Genomic DNA, 21,808 nt, shown 5'->3' on the forward strand with positions numbered 1-21,808 from the left:
ACAGAAATATAAATGTGAATAGGACAGAATTTTATTGCTGGGTAAAAGTAGTTGGAAAATGAGCAACTATAAAGGAAACAAGTCACTTATAATCCACCCACACTGTTAATGGCTCTTAGCTGCCACAGAGGAATGACTAGAAATAAGTTTTGATTCTTGCTGGCTTTCTGCATTATTCAGGGAAGCCTGGGCTCTAAGTAAGCTTCAACAGTCAAGGTCATTTCTAATTTTTTTTGTTTAAGGTTTTATTTTGATGGTGTGGCTTGGGGGATAATGTTTTAGGAGACTATGGTTTGAGAATAGGAAGAGGTACAAAAGCAATAGTAGTCCTTCTCCTAGGTTTTGAACAGTGAGAACTTCCTATTGAAACCATCTGCCTCCTTGGACTGACTCTGGATAATAATAATAGGATGAGACAAGAGCATGACACAATTTCCCCATTTGGAACCCTATTGGGTGTTTGTGTGGCAGGTAGGAAGAGTCATCAGGGAACACTAAGTGACCACTGAAGCAAAGTACATGCTAATTTTCCAATCAGGAAGCTGTTAACCTCCTGAAATTTCTAATTCCTCTGGCATCCATTTTAACATTTGATCTATCAGGTTAATTTTTAAAAACCATTTATTATAGCTCTTAAGTCATTCTTTGTTACACTGTCAAAATGCCATGCTGTAATTATCTTAAAATCACTTTTGGCCAAAGCTTATAAAAAGTCACCTTTATATCTAAAATTATTGATCAATGTAATTTTAAAGGTTTTGCTTCTTAACAATTAAAAGTTACCTCATTGTGTAACATACCTGTTGTCATGATGTCATTGACTAATCTCCTGATAGTCTCCAGATATTAGTCAGTTTTTGTCTTTATAGCCAGATTTTTAAGGCAGCCCAACAGTTATAGTGTGAATATGGAAACAGGCTCTTGGAAGCTGTGCCAATGCTTCAGTATTTCTTACAGTGGCCTCTTATTGCTAGGTGAGTGTTTGGAGAGGCCAGCTGCATAGCTCACTGGCCAGTTATCACAAACAGGATAGCTAGCATTTAAATTCTGTTAATAGAACTTCAGACCCTCTAGAATCTCTTTGATCTCCCTATAATCTGTTGTGTACAGATATTTTTAGTATATTAAGTTTTCATTCTATTCATTGATTTATCAAATTTGGAAAGTTAAAAAGAGAAAGCAAGAGAGATCATATCTGCACATGAAGTTTGGTTGTAGGGAGTGGGAAGAACCTAGGAGTAGTTAGTGGAGGGAGATGAAAATGATCAAAATACAATGTATGAAATTCTTAAAGAATTAATTAAAATTATGTTTTTAAAAGTTGAAAGCATATTGTCTCTAGTAGTGTCTTTGACTGTCCATTTTAAAACTGATTCTTAGATTGCAATGAAAAAAATAAATGCTTTTTATTAGATTAGTCATTTTGTTTTAGACCTGTCACATGTCCTTTCTGCAAAATCCTTTGCAGGGATTAAAACGGTATGTTAACACCTTGCTGGAAGCTTAGATACTCACCTAATTTAACCTTAACATTGCATATATGCTTAGTTGTACATAATAGGATGTGTGTGGGGCTTGATATTTTGAGTTTAAATTTTGGCCAATATGGTGGACAAATTTTATTTGGTAGCTTGATCAATAACTTCCTGATTACAGCTTAGCAAGCTTTATGTTTATTGACCATCTTTGTTTCATAAATTGAACAATACTTTAGTTCACTTCTCAAAAAGTTATTTATTTTTGGTTTCTTAAGGCAAGGCTTCTCTGTGTAGCCTTGGCTGTTCTGGAACTTACTCTGTAGAACAAGAACTCTAAAACTCACAGAGATCCACCTACCTCTGCCTCCCAGGTACTGGGATTAAAAGCATGCACCAGCTGCCCAGCTAGTTCAATTATTTTTGATGGTTCTTTTAAAATGTATTTTATTTTATGTGTATTATCATTTGTTTCTTGTATATGTTACAAAGTATCTTTCTTCTAATTTGTTGTAAAAACTCATTTGTCTTGCCCAGCATAATGGGGCATGTGAGCAGATTCAAGACTAACCTGGGCTACATAGAAGTTTTGAAGGCAGCCTGGTTTGCTTAGTGAGACCCTGTTGTAAATGGAGGTTTTTATAGGACCACTGGTCATCTCTGTCTCACCAGCCCACTTCCAAATAACCACACAGAGACCTATTATTAATTATAAATGTTCTGCCGATAGCTTAGGCTTGTTACTAACTAACTCTTGCAACCTAAATTAACCCATATTTTTATCTGTATTCTACCACATGGCTCAGTACCTTATCTCAGTACGGCATGTTCATCTCCTGTTTTCTCTGGATCTCCTGTGATTCCTCCCTCCTCCCAGTGTCCTGTCTTCCTGAAAATCCTGCCTAGTTACTGGCCGTCAGCTCCTTATTGTTAATGAGAGCAACACATCTTCACTGTTTACAAAAAGGGTTATTCCACAGCACCCTGTCTAAAAACAAAACCAAAAAAGTCATGATTTCTTGTCTGTGTAACTCCAAAATCTTGTCAAATCTCTTGGCAGTATGTGAATCTGAGTAAGGGTTACAGGCTTTGTTTGAGTAAACATTGTCCCCTAAGTACCCTGAAGCTAGAGAAGGCTTCCTCTGTCTTTCTGCCTGCTTCCCTCAACACCCCCTCCTCAATTTCCTGGGTTGCCCTGGCACTCAGTAAATTTCCTTTGGGAGTATGGCTTTGTGTCTCAGGGCCCTCCCAGGCTCCTTTGCTGGGGCAGGTGTCATGTCTATTAAAGGCGTTGTGGCTTCTGTCTCTTGCTTTATTAGGCGTAATGCTCAATCCTAAACTGCAACTGCAGGTATAATTTCCCAGAGGAAACTTCTAGGGAAGAATGTGTCCGTGATCTTGGCTCATCTAGAAAAAGTCTTTCCTTTGGGGGACATTTCAGTTCATTTAGTCATTGTGGCTTTTGTGGTTTCTGATATCTTTTAAAATCTACTTTTTTAAAAGTCCAATTTTTACTAGTCATTATGGTGAACCAGTAGGTTTCTGCTACTTACTATCCTTTGTGGACTTGAAGCGCCTACTATTATAGGTTGGTGGGCTACTTTTTAAAGTGTAAATATGTCCCTCCCAGGATATTACACTGAAATCTCTAAGCAGACATCTTTATTTCTCTCCTGATATCAGCAGGAAATCTTTTAGTGTTTCAAGTTATTTGGTATTTATTTAAATATCCTCTATCTAGTTAAGGAAGTCATTCTCTTCACTTCCAAAGTGTGAATGGGTGTTCAATTTTATCAAATGGTTTTCTACTCCTTTTGAGACAATGAAGTTTTTTGTTTGTTTGTTTTTTAGCATTGTAAATTAATTTAACTGATTTTAAAATATTAATATAACCTGAAGAACTAAGCGAAATCCAGCTTGATTATAATATATTCTCCATGGCTACAGTGCTATATTAAGCTTTTCAGCTTGTTTGATAGTTTTGCATCTGTTCTTGAGTAAAGTTAGTATATCCTTTTCCCCTAATTCCCTTGTCCATTTTCTCAAAAATACCATGGAAACAGCATAAACACATTGAAAAGTGTTTAATCTTTTTATATTTGCTAGAGTTTATTAAATGACATTTCTGACTCCTTAGACCTTTTCTTGTATTTGGATAATGAGGAATGAAGTTTTATGTGTGTGTTGCAGGGGCTTAGTTACAATTTCAACTTCTTTAATAATTTTAGGACCATTTATATGTTTGGTTTTGGTAAGTTGTATTTTCATGGAAACTTTCCCATTTCATTTGTCTTTATACTTATAGTCATTAAATAAGTCGTTGATAATAGCCAACAGAATTAGAGATCTCTAAAAACATTGTTGAAAGAGAACAACGTATTAATTAAAAGTTCCTGCTAAACTAGGGATGTTGCTCAGCTCTAGAGTGCTCACCCTGCATATGCAAGGTCCTCTTTGTAGCATTGTGTTACTTCCAATTCAGTCGTTACTGTATCACCTCAGTTTTATTTATTCTTAAAAATTAATAAATAGCAATGTTTTATTGTATATAATGTGTTTTGAAGTATATATATACCCAAATAATTAAAGGTCACAAATTCACAGCCTCTCATAGTTGTAATTTTTATGGTGAAAGCTATTTTCAAATTTTAGCACATCATTGTTAACTGTTGTTATCTTGATGTACAAAAATCTTCAGATTTATTCCTCATAAGTGTAATTTTGTATTCTCTGAGGATCATTTTTTAGTTTCCCCTGTCCTCTTAGTTTCCCTGGTCTCAGCCTTGTTTTTTTTTTAAAGATTCCACATATGGTTGAGATCATGCAATTTTGTGCTTGGTTTATGCCACGTAAACTTTACAGGTTTATTCATGTTGCAATAAATGACAAGATGTCCTTATTTTTATAGTTGCATTGCAATCTGTTTTACACACACACACACACACACACACACACACACTTTTTCATTCATCAATGACTGGCATAGGCATTTAGGTGGTTCTCTATCTTGAATGTTATGACTTTTGCAAACATAGGAGTATGATCTTTCAACAACATTCTGACTGTACCTTTGGATATATACCCCAGCATCAGTACTGACAGGTCCTTCATGTCATGTTCTCTTTTGAATTTTCTGAGGACTTTCCACACTGTTGTCCATAGTGATTCTTTTAGCTGTTTAATTCTCACCAAAAGTAATGCAGAAGTTCCCCTTTTCCAGCTCCTCACCAACACTTACTGTCTCTTGTCTTTTTATTAAGTCAGTCTGATTGGAGTGGTGATGTCTGTGCAGTTTCTTGTGTGTGCTGCTGGGGCCATGCTAGACTAGACAGGTGCTCTGCCACAGTGCTGTTTCTCAGCCTCTTCTTGTGGTTTTGAGATACCTGATGGTTGATGATGTTGACTTTTTTCTCTGTATACCTTCAAATATACTTTTGTGAACTATCTATTCAGTTCTTTTGCCCATTTTAAAATTGAATTATTTGTATTTTGCAGTATACTTGTTTGAATTCTGTATAAATTTCAAGTGTTGGCTCTGTTCAGTGTTACTTTACGTATATTTGCCAGTCAATAGATTGTCTCTGTACTTAAAGACTATTTCCTTTGCTGTGTGAAAGCCTTTTAGTTTGAGATAGTCCCATTTGTCTAGTTTTGCTCTTGTTGCCTTTACTTTTGGAGATTTATCTAAAAAAAAAAATGTTGCCCAGGCCAATAGCATGAGTGTTTGTCAGTTTTGTATTTTGCCCCCTTATGCTGAAACTCTTGATTCCTAGTTACCTTACTGATATCAAATACTTTATCTACCAAAAACCTGTTAAATTTCAAAGCAACAATACTAGTATTGTTCTATACATTTTATAGTCATGTTAAATATTTGCATGGTTTCAAAATCAGAGCTGTAAAACCAAATTGTAAAAATGAAATCTAAATGTCTTCCAAGTGTCTCTCATTTTCTCCCAGTGGTGATGGCTTTTCTTTTCTTTTTTTCTCCTTTGGAGGTAAAAGATGGACAAATGTATAAGCTTAAACATGTGTGTGTTTGAACACATGTATGCATTTATATTTCTCCCCCACATTTTTTATGCTTTCACATCCGGCTGCTTTTTTTCACTTTACAGTGTGTCCTGAGTATCTAACTTTAGAAATATACAGAGTTACTTTTCATTCCTTTATGTAACAGCTCTGAAAGTACATGGGAAAATTGTAACTTTAAAAAAGATGTTTTCAATTCTCTGGACAACAGCATTGCTTCATTGGTCATTGGTCAGAGGAACTGTTTGATACAGTTCTAAAAACATTTTAAATTAAAAACTCATTGCATTTATATATCACTGCAAAAGTTCATTTGTCGTATATTATGTGTAATGTGCTGGAGAGGAATGTTTTTAATGGGAAGGTCACTTTTCTTGTGACTAAGCCACATTTTGTGGTCTTTGCCTTATTACAAGTGCCCCTGTGTCTTTAAAACTTGTACTTGTAATACCATTCTCCCTCTAGTGTAATCTCATTCATTTCTTGCTCAGTGGGGCTCAAAAACATACCCTCTAATTGTAGTTTGCCACTAAAGAAGAGCCTGTAGCTAATGTACTTTCTGGTTCTGCTCTGAAGGGATCAGCTCCTAAACCAGACAGATTGTTGGCTTTGTTAAATGTATACATTGTGTTAATAATTCAGATTTAAAAAACTTTGGTAATGAATTGTGATTTCCTTCTTATAAATTGTCCATGGATTTTACTCTAGTAGTATGTGATCTAAATTGCATATAGGCTTTTATCCACTGCCTCTTTTGAGAACCCATACTCCTACCTTAACCTCATATTCCTTTAGTATTTTCTAAATGCTTGTCCTAGAGAGAAAACAATGCAGCCTTAACTTAGCAAATATTGTAAGTACTTCTGCCTCTTTCTGAGCACCACAAAGCCCTTGGGATGTATAATATAATTTACTTCCTGTTTATTGCCCTCCTCCTAGCATGATTATTATTGCTAGTTTTTATTCAGATATCCATCTGTCATACTTACTATGCTATGTATTTGCATTGTCTTATTTGATTCATATAACAACCTTATTGTAATAGGAATTACCTTACTGTGAGGGCATCACAGTTTATGCACTTTCAAGGTTCTCACAGACAGACCATAAGCAGTAGATTCAGAATTTAGGCCCAGTCAGTGAGTCCAGAGCCTGGTCTGATAATCAGTATAAAAAGTCGTGGCTGAGTATTTTCTTTCTCTTTCACTAAGAAAGATGTCACTATGTAATTGTAATGTTTCTGTCTATTGGACTAATATGCTCACCCTGACTGAGTGTTAGCTAACTTCCTTTCATGAATTCTTTTAGCTGATATAGCCCAGAGGTACAGGATAAGCAAATACCCAACCCTCAAATTATTTCGCAATGGAATGATGATGAAGAGAGAATACAGGGGCCAGCGATCAGTGAAAGCGCTCGCAGACTACATCAGGCAACAGAAAAGTAACCCAGTTCAAGAGATTCAAAGTATAGATGAAGTCACCACTCTTGATGTAAGTTAACTTATGGTGGATGAAATGTGCATTGCCCGTGTAATTCACACAAACAAAAAATATGAATACAGATTCTTCATGTTCTCTTACAGTTTACTGCAGTATATTTGACAATGCATACTGGAAAGAATTTGCCTGAGATTAATTCTCAAGGGAAATGCTAATATTTGCTGATTTCCAGATAAATGTGTAACATACAGTAAAGCTGTACTAATTGTATTAATGTAGTACAAAGAGAAACCTGAATTATACACACCAAAGTTTTCCTATTTACTGTGGTTGGCACCTGCAGAGTATCTGCCTTTATCACTATTCAGCTCTATTAGGATTTAAAATGCTTCCTTTAAAATAGCCCCTCTCGATAAACTTAGCAAACTTCTTTCTTCGTAAATTAAGTAATTACACACACACACACACACACACACACACACACACACACACACACACACACACACACCAAAAGCAAAAACTCTAGTGTTTATTCTTTATTCCAGTCACTATCAAGTGACATATTAATAAATTAGCCAGTTACCATTTCATGGTCGTCGTCAGAGGAACATGATTCCTGAGCTACAGCTGAAGGACATTCTTGCTCACATCATTGCAGGCCTTGTGAGCCTATGAGTCTATCTTGTTACTGCTGTCCCCAGCCCTGTGTCCTGTGAGAACATGCAAAGGGCCATGATGGATGCTTATACAGGAAGAGATGGCTAGGCTTGGGGAGCTTACCATTTCAGAGCAAACAGCAAATTCTCCTTTTTTGTCTTCAACAAAACAATGTGCAGTACCTTAATGCAAGAACAGCCCTAAGAACTGTCCTGTACAGAGAGTGGACAGGGACTTATGCAGTAAGTATATACAGTACCATATGGAGGCATGTGAGGGACCCATGGAGGAAGCTGAATTGATGCAATTTTAATATAGTTACATTTTATTGCAGCAAAATACTGTTTTCAACCCAGCATAATTGTTAATATTTTTGGACTAGGCATTAAATGCTATCACTGAATTCATGGTCATTCTTCAGTTGCAGATAACTGAACTACAACCAGATCTGAGTTCCAGAAGAAAGAATAAATGAAATAGCATGTTCTTAGAATTATATATGTCACAAAATAATTAGATACTTTATTTTACAGCGCAGTAAGAGACATATCATTGGATACTTTGAGCAGAAGGATTCAGATAATTACAGAGTTTTTGAAAGAGTAGCAAGTATTTTGCATGATGACTGTGCCTTCCTTTCTGCTTTTGGGTAAGTATATTAACCAGCAGCCTGCTAGGAGGTGAGCTTGGCTATCACATTCAGTTCTTGTATTTGGTCATGTTCTAAAGATGACCTCAATCCTTATGAAATCAACAACTAGTTACACGTATGGTCAATCCTCTAAGGGCCTTAAAGTGTTTATGTCATATTATGTTTCAGAATATAGGTAAAAACATAAGAGTGGCCTAGTTAACAATGAGCTATTTCATGCCCTGATTTCAATTCACTGACGCTTATGCCAGATAAGCTGCTAACCCATGACTGCTCACCTGGCTGAGGATGTTCTCTTCCTAGTTAAGATTCATAAGTTTTGTTATCTTCCTTTTTCCCCATATCTTTACCACCTTCCTTTATTTCTTTCTTGTCTGAAAATAGCACCCTCTATCCCACCCCACCCCCACTTCCCTCTGCTGGGGATCAGAGCCAGGGCCATATACATACTATGCATGTGCCCCACCCTACAGTTCTCCTTTCTAAGACTGGTCTCTTCACCCATGGAAGCTGCCCTTGTTCCTCTCCCTGGGGCTTTGATCTGTCAGTTCCCCTGCTTTCTCATGGGTTCACCCTGACCCCTTACAGAAACTATTTTTTTACCCAAAACATGTCCCTCTCTTCTGACTCACCACTTTCATCTCTTGAGCTATAATGCCAACTCTTTCTTTTCATTTTTACTTTTTTAAAGATTAGTTTATGCTTGGTTACCTTGGCTTTCTCAAAGTCTTTCAAATAAAAACCCTTAGCTCCTTGGAATCTGGCTTTCACCTCCAGCCTTCTAATGAACCTTGTTTCCAAATAGTCACAAAATGACTCCTTGATTAGCTAACCCTGTGGGTTTTCTTCAGTTTATTCCCCACAAATTCTCTGAAGGCTGAGAATCACCTCCCTTCTTTTTTGTCTTGTCTACACTTGACATTGAATCCCTCTGGTTTGTTCCTCACAGTTCCTTTCTCTCCTTTTTTTTTTCTTTCTTTTTTTTTTTTTATCTCTGACTGTAATTATTCGAGGTTCAGTCTGTCCTTAACCCTCTTTTCTTGGAGGTAACCTCGACTACCTTTGGCAGTGCAGTGTGACTTCTTTTATTTGGGGCTCTTAACAGTTGTGTTATTCTGGTTGCAGTAGCTTCTCTGATGCCTTCTCCAGCTGATGACTTCTGCTTCTGGTACTGCTTTCATGCTTTTGTGGGCTTTAATGTGAACATTATCAGTGTTTCTGAAGATCATTGTACAGCCTGGGCAGGGGACATTTCCAGCCTGGGCTTTCCCATCACTGCTGTTTGGTCACATGGCCCACCCCAGATACTCTCAGCTATCTTCTGCCTCTGAGCCTTTGCACTTTTTGCTCTTGTGCCCAGAGGTAGTTTTAGATTTTTAGAGTTTCCAGAGAGGCTGCACTACTTTGCATCCCCACCAACAGTGAATGAGGGTTCCCCTTTTTCCACAACCATGCCATCATTTGTTGTCAATTGTTTTGTTGATCTTAGCCATTCTGAGAGGGATGAAATGAAAACTCAAAAGAGTTGTTTTAATTTACATATCCCAAATTACTAAGGTTGAACACTTTTTGAGGTGTTTCTTAGCTATTTTTATTCCATCTATTGAGAACTCTCTATTTAAACCCATACTTTAAATTGGGCCATTTGCTTCCTTGACTTTTTGTTTTTTGCATAGTTGGTTATTAATTTTCTTTGAGATGTGTAACTGGCAAAGATTCTCTTTCTGTGGGTTCCTTTTACACTCAATTGATTGTTTCCTTAGCTATACAGAAGCCGTTTCAGTTTACAAGGTTGTCATCCAGTTATCACTTTAGCCTTAAATTCTTGACTAATGGAGTTCTGTTCAGAAAGCCCTTTTCTTGTGCTGGAGAGATGGCTCAGTGGTTAAGAGCACTGGCTTCTCTTCCAGAAGTCCTGAGTTTAATTCCCAGCAAACACATGGAGGCTCACAACCATCTGTAGTGGGATCTGATGACCACCGCTGGCATAAAGTTGTACATACAGATAGAACACTCATATAGATAAAACAAACAAATAAATAAATAAATAAATAAACCTTAAAAAATCCTTATCTTGTAGAGTAGTGCCTGTGTCTTCTTCTAGCAGTTTTAGTGTTTCAGATTTTAAATACATTTGGATCTAATTTTTGTGCAGAGTTGAAGGTATGGGTATAATTTAATTCTTCTGAATGTGGACATCTAGTTTTCCCAGAATCATTTGTTGAAGATGTAATTTTTCTCCAATATATGTATATCTTTGCCTCTTTGTCAAATATCAGATGGTTGTAAATGTTTAGGTCTTCTATTTTTTTCCATTGATTTCATGTCTGTTTTGTGCCAATACCATGCTGTTCTTTTATTCTTTTTATAACTGTAATATATCTTCAGATCTGTAATAGCAATCCCTCCAGGATTCTTTTTGCTCAGGATTGTTTTGGCTATCCAGAGTCTTTTCTGGTTCCATATGAATTTAAGTTTTTTTTTTTCTTTTTCTGTGAAGAATGTTGTGTATATTTTGATTGGAGCTGCATTGAATTTTTAAATTGCTTTTGGTAGGATGGTCATTTTCACAATATTAATTCTACCAATCCATGAACGAGATCAGTAGAACAGAATTCTCAATCTCTTTCTTCAGAAATTGGAGCTTTCATTGTAGAAGAAGTCTTTTGCCTCCTTATATTTTATTACTTTTGATGTTGCTATAAATTGGAAGTATGCCTATGAGCTCTTTCTCAATGTTTGTTGTGGTGTGTAGAAAAATCTACTGATTGTGAAACCTGCTACTTTTCTGAAATTGTTGATTATTTCTAGAAGTTTTTTGGTGGAATTTTGGGGATCTCTTATGTATAATATTATATCATCTGTAAATAGAGATATTTGACTCCTCCTTTTCTTGTTAGTATACCTTTAATTTCCTTTTTCTAGTCTAATTGCTCCAATTAGTGTTTACAGCACTATGTTGTAAAGGAGTAGTCGTGATAGTGGGCAGATCTGTCTTACTCCTAATTCTAATGGAGTAAAACTTAGTTTTTCTTCATTTAGGATAAATTTGGCTGTAGGTTTGTCATATATAGCTTTTATTATGTTGAGATATGTTCCCTCCAGCCCTATTCTTTCTAGGACTTCTATCAAGGAAACATGTTGTATCTATCAAAGATTTTTTTTTTGTCTTTTAAGTCCATTTATATGGTTTATTATACTTAATGATTTGCAGATGTTGAACCAACTCTGCACTTCCAGGGTAAGTCACCTTGATTGTGGTGGGTAAGCTTCTTGATAGGTGTTTGTTTTCAGTTTGCTGGTATGTATTGAGGATTTTACATCTCTTGTTCATCAGGGATAACAGTCTGTAGTTGTTTTGTTTCTTGTAACTTTTCCTGGTTTGGGTATTAGATTTATACTGGTCTCAAAGAACAAGTTTTGGAGTTCTCCTGTTTCTATTCCATGAAGAGTTTTAGGAAAGCTTGGTTGTAATTCTTGGAAATCTGATCGATGTCTGTGAATCCATCTGGATCTGGACTTTTATAGCTGAAAAGTGTTTTTATTACAGTTCCAATTAACACCTTTGTTGTGGGTCTGTTTAGGTTGTTGGTCACTTCTTGATTTAACTTAAATATTTTGTATGAATCAAGAAATTCATCTATTTATTTCTTTCATATTTTCCAACTTAATGAAGGTTTTTTTTTGTTTTGTTTTGTTTTGTTTTAAAGCATTCCCTTATTATGTATTTCTTTGGTGTCTGTTGTAATGTTCCCTGCTTATTTCTGATTCTGATAATGTGGGTATTTGCTTTCTTTCTTTTTAATAAGTGGGCCACAAGTCTGTAGGTCTTGCTTATCACCTCAGAGAAGCAGCTATTAGAGTAATTGATTCTTTGTACTTTTGTTTGTTTCTATTTCTTTGATTTTTATTATTCCTTGCTGTCTGCTGGGTATAGGTTTGGTTTGTTCTTCTTTGCATCTTTAAGTCATTTATTTGTGCCCTCTGATTTTTTAATGTAGGTGCTTGGGGTTGTAAACTTTCCTCTTAGAACTGTTTTAATATATGTCAGAAATTTTATTATATTGTGCTTTCATTTCATTTAGTTTCAGGGATATCATGATTTCTTCATTGACCCCTCATTAATTTCATTTTTTTTACAATATCAGATTTGACTAGTGTATTTACATTTCTACCCCACCTTCTCCCTCCAACTCCTGTTGTTCCTCTACTCCCTCTTCTTTAATTATTGTTTCATATATATAAATGCACACACACACACATACACACACACACACACTCATCCTGCTGAGTCCATTTAGTGTGTGTATTTGTTTAGCACTGACCACTAGGGATTGGTAACCTGTCAGTAGGCTCATCCCTAGAGAAGACCGAGTTTTCACCTCTCAGCAGCCATTAATTGCCTTTAGTCCTTCTTCTAGGGGTGGGGCCTTGTGAAATTTCCCCCATCCGTGTTGGAATGTCAACTGTTATTATCATTATGCAGGTCTTGTTTATGCAGCTATATTGAGATTTCATGGGTATACCTTCCTTGTCATATATAGAAGACACAAGCCCCCAGCAGACATCCAAGTTCTCTGGCTCTTGCAGTCTTTCTGTCCCCTCTTTTTCTGTGTTCCCTGAGCCTTAATTGTGTGGGTTATATTGGAGATGTATCAACTGGTTTTGGTACCTCATGGCCAGTTGTTCCCTGTTTAAACAGTTGATTTCTGTAATGGTCTCATTCTTCTGACAGAAAGCATCTTTGATAAGTGGTGAGCTACATGTATCTGTGGGTATAAGTACTTAGAATGCATTTAGAAGTTAGGTTAGTCTAGGAAAATAGAAGTAGTAGGCTCTCCTCTAGGTTCCATGACCTCTCCAGATGTGGATAGATGGTTAGGTTTTCTGTGCAAGCATGGATTTCTTCCTTTTGAACAGACCTTAACTCCAGTCATACAGCTTTTGTTTACCCCAATACACCGTTGGGGGTATCTTGCCATGCTCATCATTGCCTGGTTTGTAGGCTTTATAGCTGAGATGGACTGTTGTGTTCTCCTTTGGCTGTTGCATAGCACCTTCGGATATTATGAGAGCAAGTCCTCAGGGAGGAGGCTTTCAGGTCTGTTCCAGGTTGATTCCTCCAAGTCCTGTGTCCAAAGTTTTAGTGTCTTCAGCAAAGTGGTCTTCCCTCCAAGTTCTAAAGGGCAACCAAGAGCAGTGCCAATAGCCTATATTATTTAGGGAGTCTCTTCAACTACCCCTGCCAACAACTGAAAGGAAGGTTCTCCAGGCCTGACACTGGGGTTTTAGTGATATCGTTCTGGCTCTTGGAAGGAGCATCATGCGAAGTAGTAGTATAATTTCATTTGAACTACACATACATATATACACACAAATATATTTATGTATATGTATATATAAAAGTATATGTACTCTTAAGTAAACATAAAATAATGTTCCCCTATGGTTTTTCAGACATCTTTAGTGTTACTCTTCTCTCTTTCTCAGTATTGCCCTCCCCTCCCCTCTTCCCAGTTAAATGCCCTATTTTCCTCATCATACCTCCTGGGTCTCACTGCCCTCACTAGAGATCCTTCCCTGTATTCTCCTGTCAATAGTCTAGGTTAACACCTTTACTACTTTTTCTGGACTATGTCGTCAGAAACTGAAGATGTTTTGCTGTTTGTTTAGTCCACAAATTATGTAGGGGAAGAGAAGGCTGATCTTTTCTCTAAGCCTTTTCTGTAGGATTCTCTCACCAAAAATTCATTGTACTAGGTAAATAATTGTTATACAATACCAAATATTTGTATGTCAGATACTGTAGTAGGCCCAGAAAATGACAATGTCTAAGTACACAGACATACTGTTTTCTAAAACTGTGTTTATATGATATAGGTTAGTTCTATCCATTATATTTTAGAATTGTCAAATTTAAAAGTAAGAAATAGAAAATTAATGTATTTTTTATTAATCTCTGTGAACAAATTAATGTCCTTAATCTATAGGTGGCAATCAGTCTAGAGTCAGAATGGCTGTCATGTTGATTGCCAAAGCAGTGACTGTAATGATATTATAAAAAGTCTGGCTCATATTAGTTTGCTTGTCTTGGTATTGCATAGTCTAGTGAATGGGATAGGTAATGAGCAAATATATATTTCATGTTTTTATAATTCATACATTGCAATGATTAATGAGTTGTTTTATTAAAGTACATTGTTTCAACTGTTTTTCTTAAAACATTATTTTTTTCTTGTATCAGAGATGTTTCAAAACCAGAAAGGTACAGTGGAGACAATTTAATCTACAAACCACCAGGGGTGAGTTGCTATTTCACAGTGTGCTTAAGATACCATAATTAATACATGTATAGTATAAGCAATAGCTTTGTTTTAAATGCTAGTAGAATCATAGATTGATTTTTAATTTTTTAAGTACTGGGGGTTGAGCCCAAGGCTTGTGTATGTCAGGCAAGTGCTCAGACATTTCTTCATCCTGGCCTTTTCTATTTTTGAGACAGGGTCTCACTAAGGGGCCTGAGCTTGCCTTGAACTTGAGATCCTCCTGTCTCAACCTCCAGAGTAGTAGGGATTAAAGGCTTATGCTTCCATGACTAATTGATGTAATTTTGAAAAGTATTGTGGTCTAATAATCCATGTTTCTGAGTGAAGATTAGGCCACAGAAGCCTGAAGTCACAAGCCTGCAGTGACATTGGAGTCCCCTGGTTCCACTTCTTCCTCTCTCTCTTGCATTCAGTCTGGGAGCCAAATGTTAAAGACACTGAACAATGCGTGTCTGTCACTCATTTGCATTACACCTGCCAACCTCTAGACCTGCTGGAAATAAATTTGCTTTCATTAATAAAAGCACTTAGATTGTTTTAAACTTGGCCAGTTTGTTTTTCCCTTTTCTTTTTCTTTTTTTTTTTCGGGGTGGGGGAGGGGAGAGGGAAGAAGGGAAGGAGGGAAGGATGGTGTAAACTTTTAGGAGAATTTCATACAATATGTTATATTCACTCCCCCCCCCACTAACTCTCCCAGATCTACCCCCCTCCTACCCATCCAATTTTGTGTCCTTTTTTTTAGTCCATCAAGACCAACTTGTAGTACTTAAATATGCTTAGGTGTGTCACCTTCCACTAAAGAGTGATTGACTTAACAGGGACTACACTCTTGGAGAAAGCTAGTTTTACCTCTCCGGGTAGGCCTTCCATAGGTGTCATCAGAGTCTATTGTATCCTTTGATGATAGGGCCTAGGCCTCACCATCCAGGGGGAGCAGAAAGGATATGTGATAGATAGGGTTTTAGTTGGGGGTGGTGGTGGTAGGGGTGGACAGGTGGGAGAACGGAACTGGGATTGTCATGTAAAATAATCCTGTTTCTAATTCAAATAAAAAACAGTTGGAAAAAAAAAAAAAAGAAGAAGAAGAAGCAAAATTTCCAGTAATGTTTTCTCAAATGGACATAAAGGTCTATCACCATGAATGTTTCACATCCTAAAGATTGAAACATAAATATTTTTTTCATGTCATAGCTTGGTTTGGATGTGTGTGTGTTGAGACAGGGTCTCTCTGTATTATGTGGCTCTGGCTATCCTAGAACTCACCATATGGACTGGGCTGGCCTCAGACTGACAGATCCATCTGCTTCAGCTTTCCAAGTTCTGAGATTAAAAGCATGTGCCATCACACCTAGCCAAGGTCACAGTTTTTATTTTAATGTGTTTATGTTTTGACACTAGAATAAATTTTTATGTAGAGAAATAATTTATCATTATTTTTGTAGCACATTTTCACCTCCTAAATCAGATAGTTTTTTAATCTATTTTCTGTTGTTATAATATGACATCTAAGGTGGGTACTTAAGAAGAAAAGAGGCTTCTTTTGTTCACACTTGAGAAGCTCAAAGTCTAAGACTGTGTGGTTCCTTCTGTTTGGTATCCTTAATGCTCCCTTTAATTGTCATGGTAAAGGATTAGAAAGGAGAAAGACAGACAAAATGGGCTGCGTGGTGAGATGGGAAAGCAAGACCAGCCAAGACCAAATTTGCTCTTTTTTAGACAAGTTAACCCTGAAAACCTATGGGGGAGGCACCTCAGTGACCTAATTACTCTCCACCCTCTACCATGAGTATAAAGTGTCAAGTTTCCAGCTCAGGAACTTTTAGAGGACCCACCCAAGCTGTGTTCAAACATGGACAGATGGGCACTGGCCTTTGCTTTCTTAGGTGTGTTTCTTTAATAGTAGTTCCTCAGTGTCATCTCTAACTTTCAGAATCCAGTAGTGCCTTTAGTGTAATGTGGTCATTAAATCTGAGGAGCAGGAATCTTTTACATCACAAATTAGATTACCAAGTCCCTAAATACCATAGTTTTGTCCTTTTTTAGAAAGGACAAACTATTACCTTCTCTCTTAGAAATTCATATTTGATGTTTCTGGGTTAGTAGATGGATTTTAAAATATGTTTTTACCAGCAAAGATTACAGTAATCTAATTTTTATTTCTGTTTTTATAACAGCGTTCTGTGCCAGACATGGTATACTTGGGATCTATGACAAATTTTGATGTAACTTACAACTGGATTCAAGACAAATGTGTCCCTCTGGTCCGAGAAATAACATTTGAAAATGGAGAGGTATGGGGGCTCCAGTGTGGGTGACTTTAATTCAGTTGTGTGAAAGAACTCATTGCCTCTGTTGCCATGCTGTCTAGCAGTTACCAGTTGTAAGAATCATACATTCGGCACAGTTGTATCTTAGCTGTTTTCATAATGCATAAGCACTAGCTACGCACCTTCATTATTCTGGAATCCTTCTTGCATTTCTTGTAATAGCTATACTTGGTAATAATCTTGAAAATGGACTTGAAAATAACTGATGTGCTTTTAATACCCACTGTTGGGTAAAGATCCCTGTCTAAGTAGGTTTCCTTTAGAAGGACAAATCTTAGTTACTGTGGGCAGTCCTTTGCCATTAAAGGTTTTCCTAGTTCCTCTCATTTTTAAAATACAAAGAAACAATTGAACAGTTACTCTGAAATCTTTTTCATTTTGTTCCTATCTTTAACTTTGAGAAAGATTAGACTATATGGCTCACCTGATGATTGGATGTCTGGTTGTTGTCTTGGTTCCCAAGACCTTGTGTGTGTTTAGTATACTTACTTTTCTTTATTGCCTTAGCTGGAAAGCTCAAGATTTGAATGCTGGTACATCATACAGATGCTTTAGAAAAGTTTCAGAAACATTTTCTCCCTGTAGAAGTTGCTACATTTAGTAATTATCCTTTTTTTTTTCTTTTCTTTTTTTTTTTTTATTGACTCACTGTGTGTGGTGGGGGAAGGGCTTGCAAGTTTTTTGTCTTCTACTATGTTTGGAGGAGGGTTCTCTTGTTTGCATCTGAATTGTGTGTTCCAGGCTGTTGGCTGTGAACTCCTGCAGATTCTTGGACCTCCTCCCATCTCCCCAGGATGGTACAGATGTGCCTTATGCATCTGATTGTTTATATTAATGCTAGGGATCCCATATGGATCATCAGGGTCACACAGCAAGCACTTTTACCCACCAAGGCATCTCCACAGCCCTACATTTAATAAGTCTTAAGATGTAGTATATGTTGGAATCAACCATCCATGCAACACTTAAACTGTAGGAAAGCATTTGTTTCTCTTGATTCACGTTCTCTTAGAATCTTTCTGAATACTTTAGGTATGCTTGGTAAAGAATTTGTTGTTGTAGACACAGATAGACATAGGAGCCTGGGAAGCATCAGTTACCAGCTACTGCATATTTGATTTTGGAAAATTCATTGCTGTATATTTCAAACTAATATCATATGTTTTCAGATTTGTGTGTTCTTTCTCTTAATAGTTGCATGTTCATACACACTTCTATTGAGTATAATAAAATAATGTGACATGTGCTTTTATTTTAAATTCCTAGCTCTTAAATCTACTCCATGGGAAGTGACCAGTCTTCTTTCATAGTAGTATTTATTCAGTAGCACTCATTTCTCTTTTTTTCTCAGATTTTTAAAAATTTGAATTAGAAGCAAGATTATTTTACATGACAATCCCAGTTCCCTTCTCCCTCCCATCCTCCCTTACCACCACCCCTGCAATAAAACCCTATCTATCACATATCCTTTCTGCTCCCCCTGGATGGTGAGGCCTTCCATAGGGTGTCATCAAAGTCTATCATATCCTTTGGGATAGGGCCTAGGCCCAACCCCGTGTGTCTTGGCTCAGGGAGTATCCCTCTATGTGGAATGGGCTCCCAAAGTCCACACCTATGCTAGGGATAAGTACTGAACTACTACAGCAGATCCCGTAGATTTCCGAGGTTTTCTCACTGAAACCCATGTTCCTGGGGTCTGGTTCAGTCCCATGCTGGTATCCCAGCTACCAATCTGGGGAGCAAGAGTTCCCTGATGTTCAGGTCAGCTGTTTCTGAAGGTTTCATCAGCCTGATTTGGACCCCTTTGCTCTTCACTCGCCCTTCTCTGCATCTGGATTCCAGTTCAGTTCACTGATTAGTTGTGGGTGTCTGCTTCTACTTCCACCAGCTGCTGAATGAGGGCTATCGGGTAGCATATAAGTCAGTCATCAGTCTCATTATCAGGGGAGGGCATTTAAGGTAGCCTGTCCTCTGTTGCTTAGATTGTTAGCTGGTGTCATCTTTGTAGATCTCCAGACATTTCCCTAGTGTCTGATTTCTCTGTAAACCTAAAATGTTTCCCTCTTTTGTGGTATCTCCATTCTTGTTATCTTCTATTTTTCGCCTGACTCAACCTTTCTGCTCCCTCATGTCCTCTGTATCCCTCCTCTTCTCCCCTTCTCATTCTCCTAGCTCCCTCCCCCCTCTTCCCAAGCTCACAATTTGCTCAGGGGATCTTGACCCTTTCCCCTTCTCCAGGGGACCAAGTATGTCTCTCTTAGGGCCCTCCTTGTTTACTAGCTTCTCTGGCAGTGTGGATTGTAGGCTGGTAATCCTTTACTCTATGTCTAAAATCCACATATGAGTACATACCATGTTTGTCTTTTTGTGATTGGGTTGCCTCGCTCAGAATGGTTTCTTCTAGTTACATCCATTTTCCTGCAAATTTCAAGATTCCATTGTTTTTTTCGGCTGAGTAGTAATCCATTGTGTAAATGTACCACATTTTCTCTATCCATTCTTCGGTTGAGGAGCATCTAGGCTGCTTCCAGTTTCTGGCTATTACAAATAGTGCTACTATGAACATCGTTGAACAGATGTCCTTGTTGTATAAACGTGCTTCTTTTGGGTATATGCCTAGGAGTGGAATTGCTGGATCTTGTGGTAGACTGATTCCCATTTTCTTGAGGAGTCGCCATACTGATTTCCAAAGTGGCTGTACAAGTTGGCACTCCCACCAGCAGTGGAGAAGTGTTCCCCTTTCTCCACATCCTCTCCAGCATAAACTGTCATTGGTGTTTTTGATTTTGGCCATTCTGACAGGAGTAAGATGGTATCTCAGAGTTGTTTTGATTTGCATTTCCCTGATGGCTAAGGATGTTGAAGACTTTCTTATTTGTCTTTCAGCCATTTTAGATTCCTCTATTGAGAATTGTCAATTTAGTTCTATACCCTACTTTTTAATTGGATTGTTTGGTGTTTTGGAGACTAGCTTCTTGAGTTCATTGTATATTTTGGAGATCAGCCCTCTGTCAGATGTGGGGTTGGTGAATATCTTTTCCCAGTCTGTGGGCTGTCGTTTTTGTCTTGCTGACTGTGTCCTTTGCCTTACAGAAGCTTCTTAGTTTTCAGGAGGTCCCATTTATCAATTGTTGATCTCAGTGTCTATGTTACTGGTGTAATATTCAGGAAGCGGTCTCCTGTACCAATTAATTCAAGGGTATTTCCCACTTTGTTTTCTAATAGGTTCAGTATGGATGGGTTTATGTTGAGGTCTTTGATCCATTTTGACTTAAGTTTTGTGCAGGGCGATCGGCTTGGGTCTATCTGCAGAGTTCTACATGTCCGCATCCACTTATGCCGGCACCATTTATTGAAGATGCTCTCTTTGTTCCATTGTATGAATTTCGATTGTTTGTCAAAAATCAGATGTTCATAGGTGAGTGGGTTAATATCAGGGTTTTTCAACTCATTGGTCTACCTGTCTATTTTTGTGCCAATACCAAGCTGTTTTCAGGACTATAGCTCTGTAATAGAGCTTGAAGTTAGGGTTGGTGATGCCTCCAGAAGTTCCTCTATTGTACAGGGTTGTTTTGGCTATCCTGGGTCTCTCCATATAAAGTTGAGAGTTGTTCTTTCAAGGTCAGTGAAGAATTGTGTTGGGATTTTGATGGGAATTGCATTGAATCTGTAGATTGCTTTTGGCAAGATTGCCATTTATACTATGTTGATCCTGCCTATCCAAGAGCATGGGAGATCTTTGCATTTTCTGGTAGCTTCTTTAATTTCTTTCTTTAGAGAGTCAAAATTCTTCCCGTATAGGTCTTTCACGTTTTTGTTTTTTGTTACCCCAAGGTTTTTTATGTTGTTTGTGGCAATTGTAAAGGGTGATGTTTCTCTGATTTCTTTCTCCACCAGTATGTCATCTGTATATAGTAGGGCTACAGATTTTTTTGAGTTAATCTTGTATCCAGCCATTTTGCTGACGGTTTTTATCAGCTGAAGGAGTTCCCTGGTAGAGTTTTCCGGGTCACTTATGTAGCCTATCATATCATCTGCAAATAGTGAGAGTTTGACTTCTTCTTTTCCAATTTGTATTCCCTTGATCTCCTTTTGTTGTCTTATGGCTCTAGCTAGAACTTCAAGGACAATATTGAAGAGGTATGGAGAGAGTGGACAGCCTTGTCTTGTCCCAGATTTTAGAGGAATTACATTGAGTTTCTCTCCATTTAATTTGATATTGGCTGTTGGCTTGCTGTATATTGCTTTTATTATGTTGAGGTATGTTCCTGTTATCCCTGATTTCTCCAAGACCTTTATCATGAAGGGGTGTTAGATTTTGTCAAAGGCTTTTTCGGCATCTAGTGAGATGATCATATGATTTCTTTTCCTCAGTCTGTTTATATGGTGGATTACATTTATGGATTTTCATATGTTGAACCATCCTTGCATCCCTGGGATGAAGCCTACTTGATCATGGATGATTTCTCTGAGTGTTTTTGGATTCGATTTGCCGGTATTTTATTGAGAATTTTTGCATCAATGTTCATGAGGGATATTGGTCTATAGTTCTCTTAGTTGTGTCTTTGTGTGGCTTGGGTATCAAGGTTATTGAAACCCCATTAAAAGAGTTTGGTAATGACCCTTTTGCTTCTATTGTGTGGAATACTTTGAGGAGAATTGGTATTAGCTGTTCCTTGGATTTCTGGTAGAAGTCTACATTGAAGCCATCTGGCCCTGGGCTTTTTTTTTTTGGGGGGGGGGTTGGGAGGCTTCTGATGACTGCTTCTATTTCATTAAGGGTTGTAGGTCTATTTAAGATGCTTATCTGTTCTTGATTGATTTTTGGTAAGTGAAATCTGTCCAGAAAATTGTCCATTTCCTTTAGATTTTCGAATTTTGAGGAGTATTCGAAGTA

General features: G+C 37.4%; 1 protein-coding gene across 1 annotated transcript in view; it reads left to right on the forward strand.

The window, feature by feature from the left end:
- Erp44 (endoplasmic reticulum protein 44) overlaps window positions 1-21,808 on the forward strand; it is a 95,102-nt gene that overhangs the window by 52,473 nt on the left and 20,821 nt on the right. The window contains exons 5-8 of the mRNA XM_027403121.2: window positions 6,816-7,000; window positions 8,140-8,255; window positions 14,503-14,560; window positions 16,759-16,875. Of these exons, the coding sequence (XP_027258922.1) occupies window positions 6,816-7,000; window positions 8,140-8,255; window positions 14,503-14,560; window positions 16,759-16,875 (476 nt within the window). The remainder of the gene's footprint in view (window positions 1-6,815; window positions 7,001-8,139; window positions 8,256-14,502; window positions 14,561-16,758; window positions 16,876-21,808) is intronic.

The sequence above is a fragment of the Cricetulus griseus genome, chromosome 2 (assembly GCF_003668045.3).
Source record: "Cricetulus griseus strain 17A/GY chromosome 2, alternate assembly CriGri-PICRH-1.0, whole genome shotgun sequence".
Taxonomy (NCBI): Eukaryota; Metazoa; Chordata; class Mammalia; order Rodentia; family Cricetidae; genus Cricetulus; species Cricetulus griseus.